At 45.5% G+C, this 23,436-nt stretch overlaps 1 protein-coding gene across 1 annotated transcript in view; it reads right to left on the bottom strand.

Moving 5' to 3' along the window:
• Window positions 1-23,436, bottom strand: part of PLCZ1 (phospholipase C zeta 1) — a 52,903-nt gene that overhangs the window by 11,292 nt on the left and 18,175 nt on the right. Inside the window, exons 6-8 of the mRNA XM_075206080.1 lie at window positions 11,884-12,037; window positions 7,412-7,528; window positions 248-420 (exon numbers count right to left, since the gene is read on the bottom strand). Coding sequence (XP_075062181.1) covers window positions 248-420; window positions 7,412-7,528; window positions 11,884-12,037 — 444 coding nt within the window. The remainder of the gene's footprint in view (window positions 1-247; window positions 421-7,411; window positions 7,529-11,883; window positions 12,038-23,436) is intronic.

The following is a 23,436-nucleotide window of genomic DNA, read 5'->3' as shown; positions in this document are numbered from 1 at the left end:
GGACTTGGTTAATCCAGATAAACATTTATTTACATTATTTAATCTATGTGCAGTTTGTATCTTTATTAAAGTAAAGTTAGATTCTCTGAGGACCCTTCCACACAGCTTCTCAGCTTCTATGAAGATTTATACAGATAACCGTTTACATTTATATTTCTGATACTTGAACAAGTATTGTCATAGTACTTATGCCAAAGATACATCAATATTGGGTGCGCTTATTCTCATTTCTCTACATGATTTTCACCTTGATAGAGAGATACATTGGACGACTTCTCTGCCCTGCATTATATGGATCAAAACAGAATGTTTCACTCCGCAGAAATTCCGGCTTCAGAACATAGCCACATCTTCCGTTGTCTAGGAACTTTCCGTCCTGCAGATCCATGGGAATTCCTGGAGTTTGGAAGTTTAAAGCCACTATAAGGAGAGGACGTTGATAGTTATTTGTGAGGATAGGAGAAATCAGTGGAAATAAATCACATTTAGGTTTAGGAGCAAATTCAGTTTGAAGGTACAACTTTTGCATTGTGCCTGTAGGTGTGTGTGTGGGGGGGGCAGGTGTCCCAACTCAGCTCTAAATCACAGTGTAAAAATACAACTGCCCGGTATTTGCATATTACATGCAGCAACAGGCTTTATTACCCCTACATACATACAAAACTAAAGTGACATTTCCACCCTTGCATCCGATCAATGGTTTCAATGGTGCAATTTGCAGCCTTAGCCGGATTTGATCCAAACTCTAATTGCGGCCCTAGCTGAGAGATTATCAGTGTGGTTATATGTGTGTATGGGTGTTGTGTATAGTGACACAGAGCACACAGTCTCCATCAGACACAATAACTCAGGACTGATTCACCCGGTATCTTTAGCTGCGTGGTTGAAGACAATTCTCCAATAGGCCCAGTGTCGGATCAGGTACATGTACCCAGATAAAGAGCCTCTCAATAGGGTCTTCTACCATAAATACACAGTGATGTGCAATATGGACTCTTTCCTTGTATTAACCATAACATGTGGGCCCATTTAGGCTTGGGGCCACAGCATCATCTGGTAAATATAATGATCAGTCTAAGCTTCGGTCCACCATATATGACCCACTTCCCAGCAGATTAATGACCATGTGTGACAACATAGACATCTGAATTATATTAGAATTGCTAATGTAATTATTATATGAGCTGCTGGACTTTCAGAGGTTGCAAGGAAAGGAATCTGTTTCATAGGATGTAGGAAGGAATTCCTGGGGATGATATTTTAGGGATGTTTTGAGCAGAGACAAGTTACATCTAGAAAGTTTTCCTGGACATTGGATGTAAATATTGGCTTATTTTAAGATGTGCTGCAATATTTCTGAGGAAAAGTTGGGACGGGAAGAGTCAGAAAATCTGCTCACTACGACGCCTGCCTTCCACCCTAGAGCCGGGTGGTGGCTCACTATGACGGCTGCCTTCCACCCTAGAGCCGGGTGGTGGCTCACTACGACGGCTGCCTTCCATTCTAGAGCCGGGTGGTGGCTCACTACAAAGCCTGCCTTCCACCCTAGAGCCGGGCAGTGGCTCACTACGACGCCTGCCTTCTACCCTAGAGCCGGGTGGTGGCTCACTACGACGGCAGCCTTCCACCTTAGAGCCGGGTGGTGGCTCACTATGACGGCTGCCTTCTACCCTAGAGCCGGGTGGTGGCTCACTATGACGGCAGCCTTCCACCTTAGAGCCGGGTGGTGGCTCACTACGACGGCAGGCTTCCACCTTAGAGCCGGCAGGTGGCTCACTATGACGGCAGCCTTCCACCTTAGAGCCGGGTGGTGGCTCACTACGACGGCAGCCTTCCACCTTAGAGTCGGGTGGTGGCTCACTACGACGGCTGCCTTCCATTCTAGAGCCGGGTGGTGGCTCACTACAAAGCCTGCCTTCCACCCTAGAGCCGGGTGGTGGCTCACTATGACGGCTGCCTTCTACCCTAGAGCCGGGTGGTGGCTCACTACGATGGCAGCCTTCCACCTTAGAGCCGGGTGGTGGCTCACTATGACGGCAGCCTTCCACCTTAGAGCCGGGTGGTGGCTCACTACGACGGCAGCCTTCCACCTTAGAGCCGGCAGGTGGCTCACTATGATGGCTGCTTTCGACCCTAGAGCCGGGCGGTGGCTCACTACAATGGCTGCCTTCCACCCTAGAGCCAGACGGCAGCTCACTACCATGTTTGCCTTCCACGCCAGAGCCAGGCGGTAGCTCACTACCACGTCTGCCTTCCACACAACAGCCGGGCAGTGGCTCACTACGATGTCTGCTTTTCATCATAGAGCCGGCCATTGGCTTATCACACGTGTCATCCTGGTGGCTTAACAGACACGGACGTAGTGTGATAGAGAGAGCAGATGAGGGCCAGCAGTCCCTTTTGGCTTCATCTCCTGCGGACAACATGAAGGTCTTATTGGATGTTACTAGCAGTAGTTACAGACCCGCAGGAGAAGAATTAGAATTAGAGATCTTGGACTTTATAGGAAGCTGGTATATTATCAGTGTTCACTCTGATCTCTTTGTGTAGTATTTTCTGGAGGCGGGAGCCTTGTACTGGCAGAATGTTACCTACCCCAGCAGGGCAGGGAAGGGGCCTTTAGTGTAGAATTCTGTTTTTATAATCTGATCCTGTGTTATCAACGCTGCAAAACTGTTTGTGAAGACCCCCCAATCTCCAATCTCCCCCATAACAACCCTGGTTTCTTTATCTGCCAGCAGGGGACACATTTTTTGGATGGGTCCTTTGGGATCTTTTTCACTTATTTTGAATAGTAGCTGAATGGACTTTTCACAATTTTGTATTTAATATTTGTGACAGCGCCGGGTACCTATAGGTTCTGTTTACCAGGGTCTAATTACGGGTTCAAGCGCCCCAGGCTATTATGCTTGTAGCGCCCCCTAGCCTTCCACGCCAGGCTAAGATGTGGTAGGTAAAAACAAACCTGTCCTTAACTTAAAATCCAGCTTCCTTCACCCCCCACATCAATGTTTATATTAACGTGTTTTATGAAACTCAGCTGCACTTGGCTTTCTAAAAGGGTAACAGGAATCATTGTCACTCATTTTGTTATAATTAACATAAGAACTGTACAGTAAAACAGAGGAATGAAGAAGCGCTACTGAGGGTAAGGATAAGGGGGCTCTCATGCCAGCACTTGTCGCCATCCTTGTCGTTCCTACTAACGCCCAGCTAAATAACTCTCTGTATTCAGCCTGTGCCACGGGAATACTTCAAGATCTCATGTTTTATTTTTAATTTGGAGAACAACTATTCCTTTATATTTTAAAACAAATTTCAGTTTATACTTTTCCCTGTCACAGTTTAGCATCGCAAATATGTTGGTGCCCCCCTCTAAAGCCTAGCACCCCAGGCTGGAGCCCACTCAATCTATTGGATAATCATTCCCTGCTTTTTAAGGTCTGTTAGTGAATTTGCAACACCCACCTCATGGTTTAATGCAACAGCTTAACTTCTCTTACAGTAAAACGCTACCTCTACTGCTGGTAACACTTTCTTTCTTCCATTCATAGAAACATAGAATTTGACAGCAGATAAGAGCCGCTTGGCCCATCTAGTCTGCCCAGTTATTAACCTATGATAACCTCCAACCTTATTTGATCCTTTATTCTTTGTAATGATATCCTTGGGCCTGATTCATAAAGGTACGCAAACTCATGTTTCATACTACTTTGAGTGACGCAAACCCTTATATTTGCGTTGGAGTTTGAGATCGAGTTGACTTTGAGTGCTGTATCTGCTCTGTTTGCGCTGCGTATGTGGTGTTTTACGTAGCTCAAGTCCCGTTTAGCAGATGCGTATGAGTTTGCGTACCTTGATGAATCAGGCCCCTTATGTCTTTCCCGAGCATGTAGAAATTGCTCTACTATATTGGCCTCTACCACCTCTGATGGAGGCTATTCCACTTGCTCACTACCCTTTCTGTGAAGTAGTGTTTCCTCAGATTTCCTCTGAACCTACTTCCCTCCAGTGTCAGTACATGTCCTCGTGTTCTAATACTTTTCTTCCCCCCAGTGTCAGTACATGTCCTCGTGTTCTAATACTTCTCTTCCCCCCAGTGTCAGTACATGTCCTCGTGTTCTAATACTTCTCTTCCCCCCAGTGTCAGTACATGTCCTCGTGTTCTAATACTTCTCTTCCCCCCAGTGTCAGTACATGTCCTTGTGTTCTAATACTTCTCTTCCCCCCAGTGTCAGTACATGTCCTCGTGTTCTAATACTTCTCTTCCCCCCAGTGTCAGTACATGTCCTCGTGTTCTAATACTTCTCTTCCCACCAGTGTCAGTGCATGTCCTCGTGTTCTAATACTTCTCTTCCCCCCAGTGTCAGTACATGTCCTCGTGTTCTAATACTTCTCTTCCCCCCAGTGTCAGTACATGTCCTCGTGTTCTAATACTTCTCTTCCCCCCAGTGTCAGTACATGTCCTCGTGTTCTAATACTTCTCTTCCCCCCAGTGTCAGTACATGTCCTCGTGTTCTAATACTTCTCTTCCCCCCAGTGTCAGTACATGTCCTCGTGTTCTAATACTTTTCTTCCCCCCAGTGTCAGTACATGTCCTCGTGTTCTAATACTTCTCTTCCCCCCAGTGTCAGTACATGTCCTCGTGTTCTAGTACTTCTCTTCCCCCCAGTGTCAGTACATGTCCTTGTGTTCTAATACTTCTCTTCCCCCCAGTGTCAGTACATCTCCTCGTGTTCTAATACTTCTCTTCCCCCCAGTGTCAGTACATGTTCTCGTGTTCTAATACTTTTCTTCCTTTGTAGAATGTTTCCCTCCTGCACCTTGTTATAACCCTGGATATATATGAAAGTTTCTATCATGTCCCCTCATTCCCTTCTCTGCTCCAAACTATACATATTAAGAACTTGTAGTCTTTCAGGGTAAGTTTTGTGCTGTAGGCCATGCACCATTTTAGTTGCCCTTCTTTGTACAGTCTGTAATGTATTTATATCCTTCTGGAGATATGTCCTCCAGAACTGAACATAGTATCTAGATGAGGCCGTACCAATGACCTATACAGTGCCATTATTACTTCTTTCTGTTACTAATTCCTCTCCCTATACAACCAAGCATCTGACTTACCTTCCTCATTGCTTTGTTACATTACTTACCTGCCTTTATGTCACATGAAATAGTGACTCCTAGATCCCTTTCCTCCTCAGTAGTTTCCATTATAGTGCCATTAATACTATATTTAGTCTTTGGGTTTTTGAAACCCAAGTACATGATTTTGCATTTTTTGGCATTAAAGTGCAGTTGCAACTCTCTTGACCATTCCTCTAGTCTACCTAGATCATCAATTATTTGTTTTACCCCTCCTGGTGTGTCATTTGCAGTAAGGCGTACTTTTCCTTTAATACCATTTGCAATGTCACCAATAAAAATATTAAGAAGCACTGGTCCAAGTACAGATCCTTAGGGTACTCCACTGGTGACCTTTCCCTCCTGTGAATGCACTACATTTACTATAACTCTCTGTTTTCTATCCTGCAACCCAGATCTTATCCATTCCACCATCTTAGAATCCAATCCCAAGCTTTCAAGTTCATTTTCCAGTCTGCGATATGGGACGTTCAACTGATAACTCCTTCTAACCTCTCTTTATAATTAAACCCTTCCATCTGCTTTATTACTGCGGTTCCCTCCTCTGACCTCTTCTGACCTCTCTCCAGTTATCTTATGTTTTTCTCGCAGTGAGGTTTCCAGAACTGTATCTGATGATATTCATGATGTGGTCTAACTAGTGACTTATACAAGAGTAATATTATCTTTATATCATGTGCATTTATTCCCCTTTATCCAGGTCTTTAGTCACCTTTACAGCAACTGCCTGATACTCAGCTTTTGTCCACCAGTATTATTATACTAATTATACATTGTGGGCCTGAGTCATTAAGGCGAAAAAAGGAGTAAATGTCTCCTGGACAAACCATGTTACAATACAAGGGGTGCAAATTAGTTTATTATTTTGCACATAAGTTAAATACTGGCTGTTTTTTCATGTAGCACACAAATACTTGATAGCTTTATTTTTACACTGAAAGATAAAGTTGATCTAGGACATTCCCTACACAAACTATAAATCTGTTCCCACATTTTACATCCCCCCCCCCTCCAATGCAACATGGATTTGCCCAGGTGCAAAGTTACTCCATTGTAATGCTTTGCTCTCCTTAATGACTCTGTCCCTGGAACTCTTTATCTCCAAAATTCTGATCACATAGATCCCCCTCAGTTTTATAAATCATTACTACATGCCAGTGCCGTAACTAGGGCTGTGCGAGAGGGGCGACCGCCCAGGGCGCAACGCTGAAGGGGGGCACAATTTACGAATATTTTAGGTTAATTTGGTTAAAACTGAGGGCTAGGGGGGCGGCATTTGTCTTTCTCGCCCAGGGCGCTAGAATTCTAAGTTACGGCTCTGCTACATGCAGGGCCGCCTTCAGAAAAAATCGGGCCCAGTACGGGCCCCCGTGCCACCCGGGCCCCCCCCCCCCATGAGCGCCCCCCCCCCCATGAGCAACACATACTTACCTGGGGCCCGCCGCTGGTCTCCGCTATTCTGTCTTCAGCCTGGCTGTCACCGTGACAGACAGGCTTCAGGATCCGATCGCAGGGGTGGAGGATTCATTCCCCCTGCGATCATGTGATCTGTCACAGGCAGAAGACAGAATAGCGGAGACCAGCAGCGGGCCCCAGGTAAGTCTGTGCTAAGCTGTTGTACCGGGCCCCCTGGTGAGCCCGGGCCCGGTACAACAGTACCCCCCGTACCCCCCTGATGGCGGCCCTGGCTACATGTACTTGTGCGATGTACGAGTTGTGTATGTTGTAATAAAATTATCCCCACCTTTAAGGACAGAAATGAGCCCATCACGAAAACAAGTAAATCCACAGGGTCTAGAACTGGTTAGTTAATTGTTAAGTTTAGAATTGTTCTACATTAGTGGTCCTCATTCATGTCCTCAGACCTCACCAGCAGGGCATGTTCTCTGGATCTCCTTCTGGAAGCCTGTGCTCCTGATAGGACATCCATAACACATGTCCTGCTGGTGAGGCCAGAGGGCAGAAGGGAGAGGTCTTGTCCTGTAATTTCATCAGTAAAGAGCAAGAACCTCAGATTATAAGTGGGAACCACAAAGTCCCATTTCCTGAACGTTGTCTCATCATCATCATCATTTATTTATATAGCGCCTGCAGATTCCGTAGCGCTTTACAATCGGGAACAAACAGTACTGGGTAATACATACAGACAGAGAGGTAGAGGGCTTACAATCTACGGAGATTGGCAGACACTCATCTCTAAAACATCTGCCCCCTTCCAAAAAACTCACAGATATCCAATGCCAGCTAACGTACAGGTAGCACTCACCCATTTGACAGCCGACATTCCAGAATTCCTGTGGATAAAAGTTGGAAGATGACGTTCTGGTTCCCTTAGGGTAGATCCGAGTGATAAACTTCATAGTGTGATGAATGAATTCCTGAGCTGGATATAAAGCAGGATACATGTTACAATGTAGGGACAGACTCTCAAATCTTGTTACATTAAAAGAGAGAACCATCTAATGTTATTATCTATCTCCCAATGATAATGGAATGTAAAATGTAGAGTTTCTCTGCTTATATCAACTTGTGAGCTGGAGATTCCATTCAACTTGTATCAATTCACTTTGAAGAGATAATAGTCTGAGCTCCAACATCTTCTCCCTTCCTATGAACTACAATAGACAAACAATACCGTTGTTAATTCTTACTTTGCTGAAACAATGTTGCAGTTGCTACAGAACAGGGTCCTCTTGGTCCAGTGCCGGAACCAGCGATGTTGCAGGGAGAGCAGTGGTGATGGGGCCCTCGGGGGATGAAGGGCTCGTTGTCACCATACACCTGTCAGTAGCAATAGTTCCACCACTCCCTGTACCCACAGTCAGCTAAGAAGCTGCACAATGGAGGTTCACTGAATATGAGAAGGCCCTTGTGAGCAGAACAGGGGCTAGAGGAGAACAGACTGCATACCCCCCCCCCACACACACACACACATATATGCACACTCACACACACACACACATATATACACACTCACACATACACACATATACACACACATATACACACACACACATATACACACACACATATACACACACACACATATACACACATATACACACATATACCATAGTTGCCTACTCTCCTGGAATGTCCGGGAGGCTCCCGAATTTTTGGGAGTTCTCCCGGACTCCCGAGAGAGTAGGCAAAAATCCCGGATCCAGCATCTCCCTGTTGTTGTAAATGGTGGGGGCGGGGCTAACAGCGGCATTTTGGCCCCGTCCCCTGCTACGATTGGCCAAAATCTCCTAAGATTAACAGGGGACGGGGCCTAACGGCGCATCACGCGTGGCCACGCCCCCTCGGCGGACCCCCTCCCGGACGGCTGGTGTCAAAAGTAGGTAAGTATGACATATACACACACAAACACATATACAAACACACACACATATACACACACACATTTACACAACCACATATATACACACACATATACACAAACACACTCCCAATTTTTGTTTTTGGGTCCGGCGACGTAGTGATTCCCCCGATTCAGGTACCAGGAGATTACCGGATACTGAGAACAGGGAGAAGGTGACAGGGACAGGAATGTGCGCTGGAGCAGAGTGAGACCTAATTCACTGGCATCCGAATGGTGCCAGAGTCCTGTTCAATTAGGGCAGCTAACTGGGAGTCTCCAGCAGTGGGTGACTTCAACTACAGTTTAATGCCAAAAAATGTAAACCATGCACTTCTCAAAAACCCAAAAGCTAAATATAGTATTACCAGCATTATAATGGAAACTACTGAGGAGGAAAGGGATCTAGGAGTCACTATTTCAGGTGACATAAAGGCAGGTGAGCAATATAACAAAGCAATGAGGAAGGTAAGTCAGATGCTTGGTTACATAGGGAGAGGAATCAGTAGCAGAAAGAAGTAATAATGGCACTGTATAGGTCATTGGTACGGCCTCATCTAGAATACTGTGTTCAGTTCTGGAGGCCGTATCTCCAGAAGGATATAAATATGTAGAAACTTTCAAATATACCACGGGTTATAACAAGATACAGGAGGGAAACAATTTACTTTGAGGGAATCAACTTTTCTGATCAGTGCAAGACCAACGCGTTTTGCAGTATGCACACAGTGCGCTTCGTAATTAAAGCCTGAAGTGGTTGGGTCACTGGAACCGCCATGTAAATCCTGACATGTATGAAATGTGCATGTTACATGCTATTCTATATCCCAGACTGATGATTTACCTGGTAGATCTGACAACCTTATGTAAAAGATTAGCAGGTTGTCATACAGGACAATATCCAATCACAGTCCTCAAAAATGGCTTTCACGTAAAGGATGGATATTTGTGTGGTAAGATTGGGAGTGGGGTTTATTGTGACACAATGTATAATGTTTTAGGATGTTATATAATAACATTATAAAACATTTTGTCACACAGGCAGGAGGGATCCCATCCCCTGAATATCTGGAGTCAGTGATCATAGGGACTGGGGGAAGAGTCTACGGAGTGACAGAGAGAGGCCAAGACCGATGGGACAGATGGGGGTCTGATGGGTTTTTTCCCTCTATTACTAACACTGATTAAAGCTCATTGTTGGTCAGAAATCTGAGTGATCCATTATTTGCACCTGAACACGGAGACTCTCCCATCACAGATTACTGGGGCAGTGTTCATTGGTCGGTCATTGTTGGCCTCTCACAGGGCAGCCCATGTAGTCTCTATGAGGGGGGCACCAGCCCAGCGCAGACCAGACGCTGGTTGACATTACCAGGAGAACCTCACGCTTGTGTATCCTCGTTTTAGTGGTGCACAGCTCAGGTTTGGGAGCTGATTGAGGATTACGGGTGAGGGAAGCACCCGCCAAATATGTTGTTACATTTTGTATTTATGTTTTATTAGTATAGCTTTTCCCATTTATTTAAATGGACTTTCCAGCATGTGCGCTGCACAGCGACGGCTTCAGAATGAGCAGGAAAACCTCCGGTGTGAGATCACGGAGAGAGTCTGAAACCTGGGTTTATATTTGGTGATTTCAGTGGGAATTTCTCATTATCAAACTCTCATAGATACCGCTGTACTAAGCTTTGAGGAAATTGTTGTGTTCAGTCAGTTTGCTGTTTCTGGTGATTTGGTGATTTTTATCTAGAGGTTTGAAAATAAACAAATGTCTTCAGGACTGAGTGTAACTTTAATCTGATGAAGACTTTCCTCTGGTCTACAAACTTTCAAGCGTTCTCTGAAAACCTACGTCTTCAGACAAGCTTATAATATTCCTCAGCCACCCTCTTAACCTCGCTACCTTTAGCCTGTTACACAATTTCACACAAGACAACTACCCCCTGACCAACATTGTTGTGTGACGGGATCATTTAGCTTATGAGTCACTTTTACCTTTGCAGTCTGGCTGGGCCAAAATGCAAAATGTAGACTTAACCTCATGTGTCAATCTCCCATAGATTGTAAGCTTGCGAGCAGGGACTTCTCACCTCTTTGTCTGTTTTACCCAGCTTGTTTATTAGTTTATTATGTTTGTACCCAATTGTAAAGCGCTACGGAATATGTTGGCGCTATATAAATAAATGATGATGATGATGATCTCAGATCCTCTGTATCATTGTAGAACAGACATTCTGGATCTGATTCACCTCCAGACGTATGTCGCGTTGTGTGCCGTAGTTGTGTGACATTGCTCTGCACACGATCAGAAGCGTACTACGCGCATTGAGCGCCAATGCGAGTGATTCATGTCCACATGCAAATGACCCTACTACTACTATGATTAGAAGGGTGGAAACAGGGGGGAAATGTACAGTAAGGGCGTGCGAGGGGAGCGCACGCAGATTTGTTGGATCGAGGCTCTGATCTCTTAGGTACGCAGTTTTTAGCCGTATCACTTGTACCAGCTACAGGTCGGGTGTAAGCGCCGACTGATCGTGATGAATACATCTATGTATGCTACAACATGTGTTTGTGAGTAAAAATGCATTTTATGTACAGTACGTATTGAGAACATCCTGATATCTGTATTTCATGTTAAAAACAAGAAAAAGTATGTTGTAAAAAATGTGTTTTTATTAAGGATTATAGTATTAAGGGTTGTTAATGTATTTAATATTGCGTTCTGATTGCACACATGCATGTACCTATCCTGCATTCTGCTCTGTGTGTCTAAATACGACAAGTAACGTACAGCCAGAGTATAGCTATACTCTGATTCACATGAGATCCGCTTGTACTTGAATACTGGCGACATTCACCCTATTGACATGCATTAAATTAAATTAAAAGACACAAATTGCATTCCAATATGAAACTGTCCCTCTGTGACAATCTACTCTCACAGTGGGGAAGATTTCATAAAGAATCATCTCAGGTCCAATCAGTTATTACATAGTATATATACTGTATATATTACATATGGTCTGAGATGGTAAGACCGGGGGATCAGCCGTTCAGCCAGGGATGGCGCACGAGACGTTATATATAATAAAAGATAAAATGGTACAAGTCACATGTTTAGCAAAACCAAAGAAGCAATTTGTCTTGAATCGCAGAAGAGCTGCCATAAAATATTAATTAGGTTTATTTTATCACTGTGACCCCGAAACATAAATCCACAACTGTAATAAAATATTAATCAGTTAGAGAACTAGAGAAGCTCAATGGGAGTGTTGGTGTGAGCTGAGATTGTGTGTCTGAGCAAAGGTCGTTCCTCTCCTGATATTACATGGGTCATATGCTTATTATATCATTATTCCCCCGTCTAGGCGTACCTGACAGCCGCGCCAGCCTCTGGGCTTGTTTCTCTGACAGAGAATTATTCTCGTAGAACTCCTGGTTCATTCTGGAATGGCGAAAACTAACAAACTTCTCAGATTTGGTGTAAATGACGAGATCTGACAGCGTCACTGCGATCGTGTTGTTTACCTGCGAAGGAGGAAATCAGACTAAACATCTTATAATAAATGTTTGTTTTGCATTTAATTGCAAATAGATATTAGGTGATCCCTATTTATAAGGAGAGGAAACCAGAGGACACGTGGTCATAACCTGACGGAGATATCTCATTGTCATGTGGAACATCAGGTCCTACTGGAGGTGATCTCCGCAGTGCTAGCGCTGCTGTACTTACAGCACATGTCAAGCCGCATCTTTCTGTAAATATTATTATTCTTAGTTTATGTCATAAACCAGTGTCCTGAGACCCCAAGTGTCAGTGTGTCATTATCCTGAGACCCCAAGTGTCAGTGTGTCATTATCCTGGACCCCAAGTGTCAGTGTGTCATTATCCTGAGACCCCAAGTGTCAGTGTGTCATTATCCTGGACCCCAGGTGTCAGTGTGTCATTGTCCTGAGACCCCAAGTGTCAGTGTGTCATTATCCTGGACCCCAAGTGTCAGTGTGTCATTATCCTGGACCCCAAGTGTCAGTGTGTCATTATCCTGGGACCCCACATGTCAGTGTGTCATTATCCTGGGACCCCAAGTGTCAATGTGTCATTATCCTGAGACCCCAAGTGTCAGTGTGTCATTATCCTGGGACCCCAAGTGTCAGTGTGTCATTATCCTGGACCCCAAGTGTCAGTGTGTCATTATCCTGGACCCCAAGTGTCAGTGTGTCATTATCCTGGGACCCCAAGTGTCAGTGTGTCATTATCCTGGACCCCAAGTGTCAGTGTGTCATTATCCTGAGACCCCAAGTGTCAGTGTGTCATTATCCTGGACCCCAGGTGTCAGTGTGTCATTATCCTGGACCCCAAGTGTCAGTGTGTCATTATCCTGGGACCCCACATGTCAGTGTGTCATTATCCTGGGACCCCAAGTGTCAGTCTGTCATTATCCTGGACCCCAAGTGTCAGTGTGTCATTATCCTGGACTCCAAGTGTCAGTGTGTCATTATCCTGGGACCCCAAGTGTCAGTGTGTCATTATCCTGAGACCCCAAGTGTCAGTGTGTCATTATCCTGGACCCCAAGTGTCAGTGTGTCATTATCCTGGGACCCCAAGTGTCAGTGTGTCATTATCCTGGACTCCAAGTGTCAGTGTGTCATTATCCTGGGACCCCAAGTGTCAGTGTGTCATTATCCTGAGACCCCAAGTGTCAGTGTGTCATTATCCTGGACCCCAAGTGTCAGTGTGTCATTATCCTGGGACCCCAAGTGTCAGTGTGTCATTATCCTGGACCCCAAGTGTCAGTGTGTCATTATCCTGGAACCCCAAGTGTCAGTGTGTCATTATCCTGGGACCCCAAGTGTCAGTGTGTCATTATCCTGGGGCCCCAAGTGTCAGTGTGTCATTATCCTGGATCCCAAGTGTCAGTGTGTCATTATCCTGGGGCCCCAAGTGTCAGTGTGTCATTATCCTGGATCCCAAGTGTCAGTGTGTCATTATCCTGGACCCCAAGTGTCAGTGTGTCATTATCCTGGACCCCAAGTGTCAGTGTGTCATTATCCTGAGGCACCAAGTGTCAGTGTGTCATTATCCTGGGGCCCCAAGTGTCAGTGTGTCATTATCCTGGACCCCAAGTGTCAGTGTGTCATTATTCTGGACCCCAAGTGTCAGTGTGTCATTATCCTGGAACCCCAAGTGTCAGTGTGTCATTATCCTGGGACCCCAAGTGTCAGTGTGTCATTATCCTGGGGCCCCAAGTGTCAGTGTGTCATTATCCTGGATCCCAAGTGTCAGTGTGTCATTATCCTGGGGCCCCAAGTGTCAGTGTGTCATTATCCTGGATCCCAAGTGTCAGTGTGTCATTATCCTGGACCCCAAGTGTCAGTGTGTCATTATCCTGAACCCCAAGTGTCAGTGTGTCATTATCCTGAGACCCCAAGTGTCAGTGTGTCATTATCCTGGGACCCCAAGTGTCAGTGTGTCATTATCCTGGACCCCAAGTGTCAGTGTGTCATTATCCTGGACCCCAAGTGTCAGTGTGTCATTATCCTGAGGCACCAAGTGTCAGTGTGTCATTATCCTGGGGCCCCAAGTGTCAGTGTGTCATTATCCTGGACCCCAAGTGTCAGTGTGTCATTATCCTGGACCCCAAGTGTCAGTGTGTCATTATCCTGGACCCCAAGTGTCAGTGTGTCATTATCCTGGACCCCAAGTGTCAGTGTGTCATTATCCTGGAACCCCAAGTGTCAGTGTGTCATTATCCTGGGACCCCAAGTGTCAGTGTGTCATTATCCTGGGGCCCCAAGTGTCAGTGTGTCATTATCCTGGACCCCAAGTGTCAGTGTGTCATTATCCTGGAACCCCAAGTGTCAGTGTGTCATTATCCTGAACCCCAAGTGTCAGTGTGTCATTATCCTGGGACCCCAAGTGTCAGTGTGTCATTATCCTGGGACCCCAAGTGTCAGTGTGTCATTATCCTGGACCCCAAGTGTCAGTGTGTCATTATCCTGGACCCCAAGTGTCAGTGTGTCATTATCCTGGGGCCCCAAGTGTCAGTGTGTCATTATCCTGGACCCCAAGTGTCAGTGTGTCATTATCCTGGACCCCAAGTGTCAGTGTGTCATTATCCTGGAACCCCAAGTGTCAGTGTGTCATTATCCTGGGACCCCAAGTGTCAGTGTGTCATTATCCTGGGACCCCAAGTGTCAGTGTGTCATTATCCTGGACCCCAAGTGTCAGTGTGTCATTATCCTGGATCCCAAGTGTCAGTGTGTCATTATCCTGGGGCCCCAAGTGTCAGTGTGTCATTATCCTGGATCCCAAGTGTCAGTGTGTCATTATCCTGGACCCCAAGTGTCAGTGTGTCATTATCCTGGACCCCAAGTGTCAGTGTGTCATTATCCTGAGGCACCAAGTGTCAGTGTGTCATTATCCTGGGGCCCCAAGTGTCAGTGTGTCATTATCCTGGACCCCAAGTGTCAGTGTGTCATTATTCTGGACCCCAAGTGTCAGTGTGTCATTATCCTGGAACCCCAAGTGTCAGTGTGTCATTATCCTGGGACCCCAAGTGTCAGTGTGTCATTATCCTGGGGCCCCAAGTGTCAGTGTGTCATTATCCTGGATCCCAAGTGTCAGTGTGTCATTATCCTGGGGCCCCAAGTGTCAGTGTGTCATTATCCTGGATCCCAAGTGTCAGTGTGTCATTATCCTGGACCCCAAGTGTCAGTGTGTCATTATCCTGAACCCCAAGTGTCAGTGTGTCATTATCCTGAGACCCCAAGTGTCAGTGTGTCATTATCCTGGGACCCCAAGTGTCAGTGTGTCATTATCCTGGACCCCAAGTGTCAGTGTGTCATTATCCTGGACCCCAAGTGTCAGTGTGTCATTATCCTGAGGCACCAAGTGTCAGTGTGTCATTATCCTGGGGCCCCAAGTGTCAGTGTGTCATTATCCTGGACCCCAAGTGTCAGTGTGTCATTATCCTGGACCCCAAGTGTCAGTGTGTCATTATCCTGGACCCCAAGTGTCAGTGTGTCATTATCCTGGACCCCAAGTGTCAGTGTGTCATTATCCTGGAACCCCAAGTGTCAGTGTGTCATTATCCTGGGACCCCAAGTGTCAGTGTGTCATTATCCTGGGGCCCCAAGTGTCAGTGTGTCATTATCCTGGACCCCAAGTGTCAGTGTGTCATTATCCTGGAACCCCAAGTGTCAGTGTGTCATTATCCTGAACCCCAAGTGTCAGTGTGTCATTATCCTGAGACCCCAAGTGTCAGTGTGTCATTATCCTGGGACCCCAAGTGTCAGTGTGTCATTATCCTGGACCCCAAGTGTCAGTGTGTCATTATCCTGGACCCCAAGTGTCAGTGTGTCATTATCCTGAGGCACCAAGTGTCAGTGTGTCATTATCCTGGGGCCCCAAGTGTCAGTGTGTCATTATCCTGGACCCCAAGTGTCAGTGTGTCATTATCCTGGACCCCAAGTGTCAGTGTGTCATTATCCTGGAACCCCAAGTGTCAGTGTGTCATTATCCTGGGACCCCAAGTGTCAGTGTGTCATTATCCTGGGACCCCAAGTGTCAGTGTGTCATTATCCTGGACCCCAAGTGTCAGTGTGTCATTATCCTGGGACCCCAAGTGTCAGTGTGTCATTATCCTGGACCCCAAGTGTCAGTGTGTTACTATCCTGGGACCCCAAGTGTCAGTGTGTTATTATCCTGGATCCCAAGTGTCAGTGTGTCATTATCCTGGGACCCCAAGTGTCAGTGTGTCATTATCCTGGACCCCTAGTGTCAGTGTGTCATTATCCTGGGGCCCCAAGTGTCAGTGTGTCATTATCCTTGGGCCCCAAGTGTCAGTGTGTCATTATCCTGAGACCCCAAGTGTCAGTGTGTCATTATCCTGAGACCCCAAGTGTCAGTGTGTCATTATCCTGGGACCCCAAGTGTCAGTGTGTCATTATCCTGGACCCCAAGTGTCAGTGTGTCATTATCCTGGGACCCCAAGTGTCAGTGTGTCATTATCCTGGACCCCAAGTGTCAGTGTGTCATTATCCTGGGACCCCAAGTGTCAGTGTGTCATTATCCTGGACCCCAAGTGTCAGTGTGTTATTATCCTGAGACCCCAAGTGTCAGTGTGTCATTATCCTGGGACCCTAAGTGTCAGTGTGTCATTATCCTGGGACCCCAAGTGTCAGTGTGTCATTATCCTGGACCCCAAGTGTCAGTGTGTCATTATCCTGGACCCCAAGTGTCAGTGTGTCATTATCCTTGGGCCCCAAGTGTCAGTGTGTCATTATCCTGAGACCCCAAGTGTCAGTGTGTCATTATCCTGAGACCCCAAGTGTCAGTGTGTCATTATCCTGGGACCCCAAGTGTCAGTGTGTCATTATCCTGGACCCCAAGTGTCAGTGTGTCATTATTCTGGGACCCTAAGTGTCAGTGTGTCATTATCCTGGACCCCAAGTGTCAGTGTGTTATTATCCTGAGACCCCAAGTGTCAGTGTGTCATTATCCTGGGACCCCAAGTGTCAGTGTGTCATTATCCTGGACCCCAAGTGTCAGTGTGTCATTATCCTGAGACCCCAAGTGTCAGTGTGTCATTATCCTGGTGCCCCAAGTGTCAGTGTGTCATTATCCTGAGACCCCAAGTGTCAGTGTGTCATTATCCTGGACCTAAGTGTGAGTGTGGACAGTGTGGCCCCCAGATCTGGCATGTGTTGTATATTTCATGGGGCCCCACAGGTTGCGTACTATTGTTCTAGACAATCATCAAAAGGGTTTGTATCATCAGGTGACTTTAATATATTGGCTCGTACATACTTCTTATGACCTTCATCAAATACATTATTTATTCTTTTCTGGTAACCTTCTGTGCTTTTAAGCCATGTATATGATCTGGTGGAATTGTTTTTATTTCAGTTTCCTTGGTGTAAGTCACGGAGCTGTTCTCTGGGTAAAGTTGTATATAGTGCCGAGAGCTCAGTGCAACGGAAATAAATAACTCTGCCTTATTACACATATACTTGACTTAAAAACACAGAAAACATTGTATTTCAGTGGTAGGCACTTGAGTTCCATGTTCTCTGTATGTTCTGTGTGTTCTGCATGTTCTGTGTATTATGCGTGTTTCATGTGTTCTGTATGTTCTGTGTGTTCCGTGTGTCCTGTGTGTTTTATGTGTTCTGTGTGTTCTGTGTGTTCCATGTGTTCTGTATGTTCCGTGTGTTCTGTATGTTCTGTGTGTTTTATATGTTGTGTGTATTTCATGTGTTCTGTATGTTATGTGTGTTTTGTATGTTCAGTGTGTTCCGTGTGTTTTGTATGTTCCTTGTGTTCTTTGTATTTTGTGTTCTGTGTGTTCTGTATGTTCCGTGTGTTCAGTGTGTTCTGTATGTTCTGTGTGTTTTATATGTTGTGTGTATTTCATGTGTTCTGTATGTTATGTGTGCTTTGTATGTTCAGTGTGTTCCATGTGTTTTGTATGTTCCTTGTGTTCTGTATGTTCTGTGTGTTCTGTGTGTTTTGTGTTCCATGTGTTCTGTGTGTTCTGTATGTTCTGTGTGTTCTGTATGTTCTGTGTGTTCTGTATGTTCCATGTGTTCTGTATGTTCTGTGTGTTCTGTATGTTCCGTGTGTTCTGTATGTTCTGTGTGTTCCATGTGTTCTTGCACTCTCCCCCTTCCCACAGTTCATGCAGCTCAGTGACAGCGCTTTACAATAAGAGGATATTTATTCATTACATTTGGTCAAAGATTGGAGAACTTGGAAAGAATTTTGATCCAATAGGGGTAACTGGGGTAATAGGGCTGTTTTCAGAGCAGCCATTGACAGGAATAATAATTTCTATTCTTTATTTCACAGCATATGGGGGGATTTTATATCCTGCCATAAAGAATATGTAGAGCAAAGTGAGCGACCTATTCTAATTCATCAGTCGCTTTATGGAGAGAGACCCCTCAGCCCACCCCCTGTAGGAAATTAAATCAGTTCCACACAGCCTTGAAATTTTAATTGCTTTAAATAAATATATAGCAAGAGCCTGAGTCTCAGAATCCCCCGTAGGAAACAGGGTACAGGATTACCATGGTGACAAGTCATAACGTCACAATATTATATTCCTGTCTATTGTGTAATATTACGCCAGAGAATGAACTACAGAGCCCAGCAATCCTTCCCCAGAACACACACATAATTCCCATCTGGGGGCAGCTGACATTTATTGGAAATAATAAACCACAATGATCTGAAACTGAGAAACTAGAGGGAAGAAGAGGTTAATTTAGCAGAATCCGGATAAAATGATCAGATTGAGTCGTATTAACCATCCGGGGACCTCAGCACAAAATGACTATTTACCACGTTATAAAGGGCAGGAGAAGGGTGAGCTGGCAGCAGTATATAGCAGCTGGCACAGTATATAGCAGCTGGATTTATCTGTATACTCAGCATCTACATACTGATCCCAATGTCACCAATATGTAGAAAGTCACAGTATTCCTAACATCACAGAGCCCTGGCTGGAATTACAGCAGAAGGAATTAAACTGCCAGGATGATTAAATGCCTTAGCGGGTTGTGTTGTCCGAGAGCTGCTTATTGTTAAATGCAAACACACATTAATATGATTTCAGCTCTAGAAATTATATTCAATTATGGGATTATCCAGCATAAGCAGCGCAGAGCAGAGAAAATGTAAAATGAGTTTTTATTGCAATTCCCCGATGCAGACAACACAGAGATTACCTTTTATTTTTCAGAGACTCTGCAGCAACATTTCTTGTGAGTCTTGCAGGAGAGACCATTAAATAAGCTGTAATTGTACCAGTTATATAATGGATTGTTAAACTTGTTTTCGTCTACTGGTTGCCTACATGGAGTACTCTGTTTGTTAGTCACTCAATCAAGATGTTGCAACAACCATCCAAGGCCATCGTCAGGGGCTAAGGTAAGACAGGTAGGTGGTCTTCAGGCATTTCCACACATTGATACCTAATGTACCAAGGCGTGGAAAGATCAGCCACGTTTATGCAAGTTGTGATGTCTACTGTATACGTGGTACACAACCAAAACAATAGCCACAACCGGATAGACAAAATCTAAATTTGTAGATGTACAAACTGTATCCCCATTCCGTCCACTATCCAAATATTATTCATACACCCCCCCCCCCCCCCCCAGCATCTTTATTTATGACAGTGCTGGGATGAGCTGCCTCTCACTTCTACCGCCCTTAGGCACCAGCCTACCGCGTCTTACCTGGAGAAACCGTGTACACGATAAACATACAAAACTACCAGATGACCACGGAATCACGGACATAATTCCACTAAAGGAATTATTTACTTGCTTCACAAGAAAACATCATTAATAAGACATTGTGGTTATAATGCTGCAAAAAAAAAATACAAATAAACTCATGGATTGTACGTAATTTCCAACACTGTCAAATAATTGGGGAATAAATGTACAGAATATTTGAAAGGTAAATGGCGGTTTGATGGTTATACTGAAGCATCGGGGTGGAAGAAGAATATACTCTCGGCTACTATAGTCCATCACGTTTACATCAAATATCTCCCACCCCCCTAACTGGCGCAGTGTGTGCATGAGATGTGGGCGTGGCCATGCTATGCCAGGGTGTAGCTACGTGACATCGGGGTGTGCTGAATGCCGCAAGGGTGTTGCCGGGCGCTTACAAAGTGCTTGGCTCTCCCCAGCCCCCCCTTCCCCTAACAATACCCCTTCAATGCCACCTGCCCCAATACTGTGGGGAACCCACTACCAGGGCTGACTTCCAACTGTCCCAGAAGCGGGGCAAGAGTCCTGACCCATGGAAGAGCGGAACCAGGCCCGGCGCTCCCATTATGCAAGGTTAGTCAGTTGCCTAGGGCGCCGGGCTCTGGAGGGCGCCACAGAATGAAAATTACTTTAAAACTGTGCAGCGACCGCTGACCATACCTTTCACGGCCGCCGCACAGCTTCAGATAAATCCACGGGGAGGGGGGAAGGGGCTATTGATCACCACCGCTGCCTCTATGCTCCGTCTCCTCCCCTCCACTCACTGACTGTCCGGCGTGACATCATCAGCGCCGATTTTGTAAGCGTGCCGGTGGGGGCCAACGATTTTGACAGTGTGCCGGGTGGGGGCGCCGATTTTGAAAATGTGCCTAGGGCGCCAAGGACCCTAGGACCGGCCCTGAGCGGAACAGCCCCCTCAGATCGTCATATCTTATAGAAGGGGTATATTTACTAAACTGTGGGTTTAAAGAAGTAGAGATGTTGCCTATAGCAACCAATCAGATTCTAGCTGTCATAAATGATAACTAGAGACCTGAATCATTAAGGATCTTTACTTGAGAAACTTCTTATTTCAGTCTTCTGGACAAAACCATGTTACAATACAAGGGGTGCAAATTAGTTTTCTGTTTTGCACATAAGTTAAATACTGACAGTTTTTTTCATGTAGCACACAAATATCAACAATTTCAGTGTACAAATAAGCTATCAAGTATTTGTGTGCTACATGAAAAAACAGTCAGTATTTAACTTATGTGCAAAACAGAAAACTAGTTTGCACCTATTACATTGTAACATGGTTTTGTCCAGGAGACTGAAATAAGATACCTCTTCAGATAAGATCCTTAATGAATCAGGCCCTAGAATCTGATTGGTTGCTATAGACGACATCTCTACTTCTTTAAACCCACAGTTTAGTAAATATACCTCTTAGAATTAAATCTCGCAATCCGGTGTAACTCTGCTCCTGCTGCGATGAAAAAGGTGTAAATGCAATTTTATTTCTGCAGGTAGAGAATGTTCTGCCGCTGTAGCTTAGGGCACACAAACACTGGGCAGCTCTGCCCTAAATCTGTGGGCACATCGTACATTTGGGTGAAATGCGGGATTTACACATCAGTGGAACAGAAGACCTCTGAGCGAGGGTGGAATAACCCGCTGTAATCACAGTACAAGAGCTCTCAGAACGGATGACACAATCAGCAACACAAGTGTCTGTTATCTCCAGCACTGAGAATCTTGTCCTCATTATTCACTTCTACCCCCCTGAGGGCAGGAAAGTGAGTGTGGTGCTCACACTGAGTGTTAAACGCTCCACATGAGGTGTTCAGCTGACTGAGCATGTAATGGTGGGACAGCGGCAGCTGCGACTGGTAACACAACGTGTCTGGCAGTGCTGAGAGATCACCGGGGGTCTGTGGTGGAGAGGACCTGTGTTACTGTGTATAGGATACACCGGGTACAGCAGGGACGAGCAGGAGTAGTTTTATGTTACAGGTTGATTGTTATGCACAGAGCAGAACATGGGAACTGTTGTTCTCATGCCAATAAAACCCAGACTGGATTTATACCTTTATGAGTGGAATACTTGAATGTTAATGTTGCTAAAAGCTGCTCAGTCTACCTGAAAGTAAAACACAATATTTACACACAGACACAAATGTGTGTGTGTATATATATATATATATATATATATATATATATATATTTCCATGCCTTAAGTGAAATTTTAATAAGGCTTATTCTGTAATATATGTATGTATTATTATGTATTTATTTTTAAGGCACCACAGATTCCATAGCCCCGGATACAGACGCAAGTAACAAATAGATGAGGTCATACATGTCAGCAGCACAGATGAGTGTGAGTGATGTTATGGGGACTCACAGAGAGTGCAGCACAAGACGTGTCAGGACGTACGAGGGACAAGAGACAGACGTGGGACAATAGGTAGAGAGGACCCTGCCCGCGAGAGCTTACATTCTAAAGGGAGGGGTTGTGAGAGGCAGTAGGACCAACTGGGAGAAAAATTTATATGGCAGACGAAGAAGAGTAGATGATGGGATAGACAAGCTTGAATAGGTGAGTTTTGAGTGAGCGTTGGAAGGACTGAAGGTTGGGGGAGAGTCAAGTCAGACAGGGTAGGGCATTCCAAAGATTGGGGGCAGCACTGTAGAAGTCTTGGAGGTGAGCATGGGAGGATCTGATGAGAGGTGAATTGAGGCAGAGGTCAGAGGTGGAGCAAAGTGGCTGGGTAGGTATGTATCTTGAGACAAGGTCAAAGATGTAAGGGGGATAAGTGTTGGCAAGGGCTTTGTAAGTGAGGGTAAGGAGCTTGAACTGAATTCTGAAATGGACCAGCAAGTCAATGAAGGGATTTACGCAGAGGAGAAGCGAAGATGCGCTGTGGGAGAGGAAGATGAGCTGAGCCGCAGCATTCTGTATGGATTGAAGGTCAGAAGTGTGAGGGCGAGGGAGACCAGTGAGAAGGAGGTAGCAATAGTCGAGACGAGAAATGGACCAGGATTTTGGTTGCTTCTAGAAAGATAAAGGGACGGATTTTCATGATGTTACGGAGGAGGAAGTGGCAGGATTTGGTGAGGGACTGGATATGAGAGGTAAAGCTGAGGGCTGAGTCAAGGGTGACTCCAAGGCTGTGAGCTTGGGTGACAGGAGAAATAGTGATGTTGTCAACCAAGAGGGAGATATTGGGAGGGATTTGGAGATGTTGAGTTTCAGGAAGCGCTGTGACATCCAGGTAGTTACAGCAGAGAGACAGCTAGATACCTGGGTTAAGACAGCAGGAGAGAGGTTAGGGGAGGAAAGATAGATTTGTGTGTCATCAGCATATAGGTGATATTGGAGGCCAAATGATTGAATGAGTTCACCAAGAGAGGTGGTGTAGAGAGAGAAGAGCAGAGGGCCAAGGACAGAGCCTTGAGAGATTCCAATAGAAAAGGGGAGAGTGGGGGGCTAGAGCCAGAAGCAGACACATTAAAAGAGCGGCCAGAGAGGTAGGAGGCAAACCAGGAGAGAGCTGTTCTAGGGAGTGAAGAGTGAAGAGGAGAAGAAAATGATCGATGGTGTCAAAAGCAGCAGAGAGGTCAAGGAGTACGAGAAGGGAGAAGTGACCATTGGACAA

The sequence above is a fragment of the Mixophyes fleayi genome, chromosome 4 (assembly GCF_038048845.1).
Source record: "Mixophyes fleayi isolate aMixFle1 chromosome 4, aMixFle1.hap1, whole genome shotgun sequence".
NCBI classification, from domain to species: domain Eukaryota; kingdom Metazoa; phylum Chordata; class Amphibia; order Anura; family Limnodynastidae; genus Mixophyes; species Mixophyes fleayi.
Note: the sequence above shows the minus strand (reverse complement) of the source record. Positions and strands in the feature narration are given on the sequence as shown.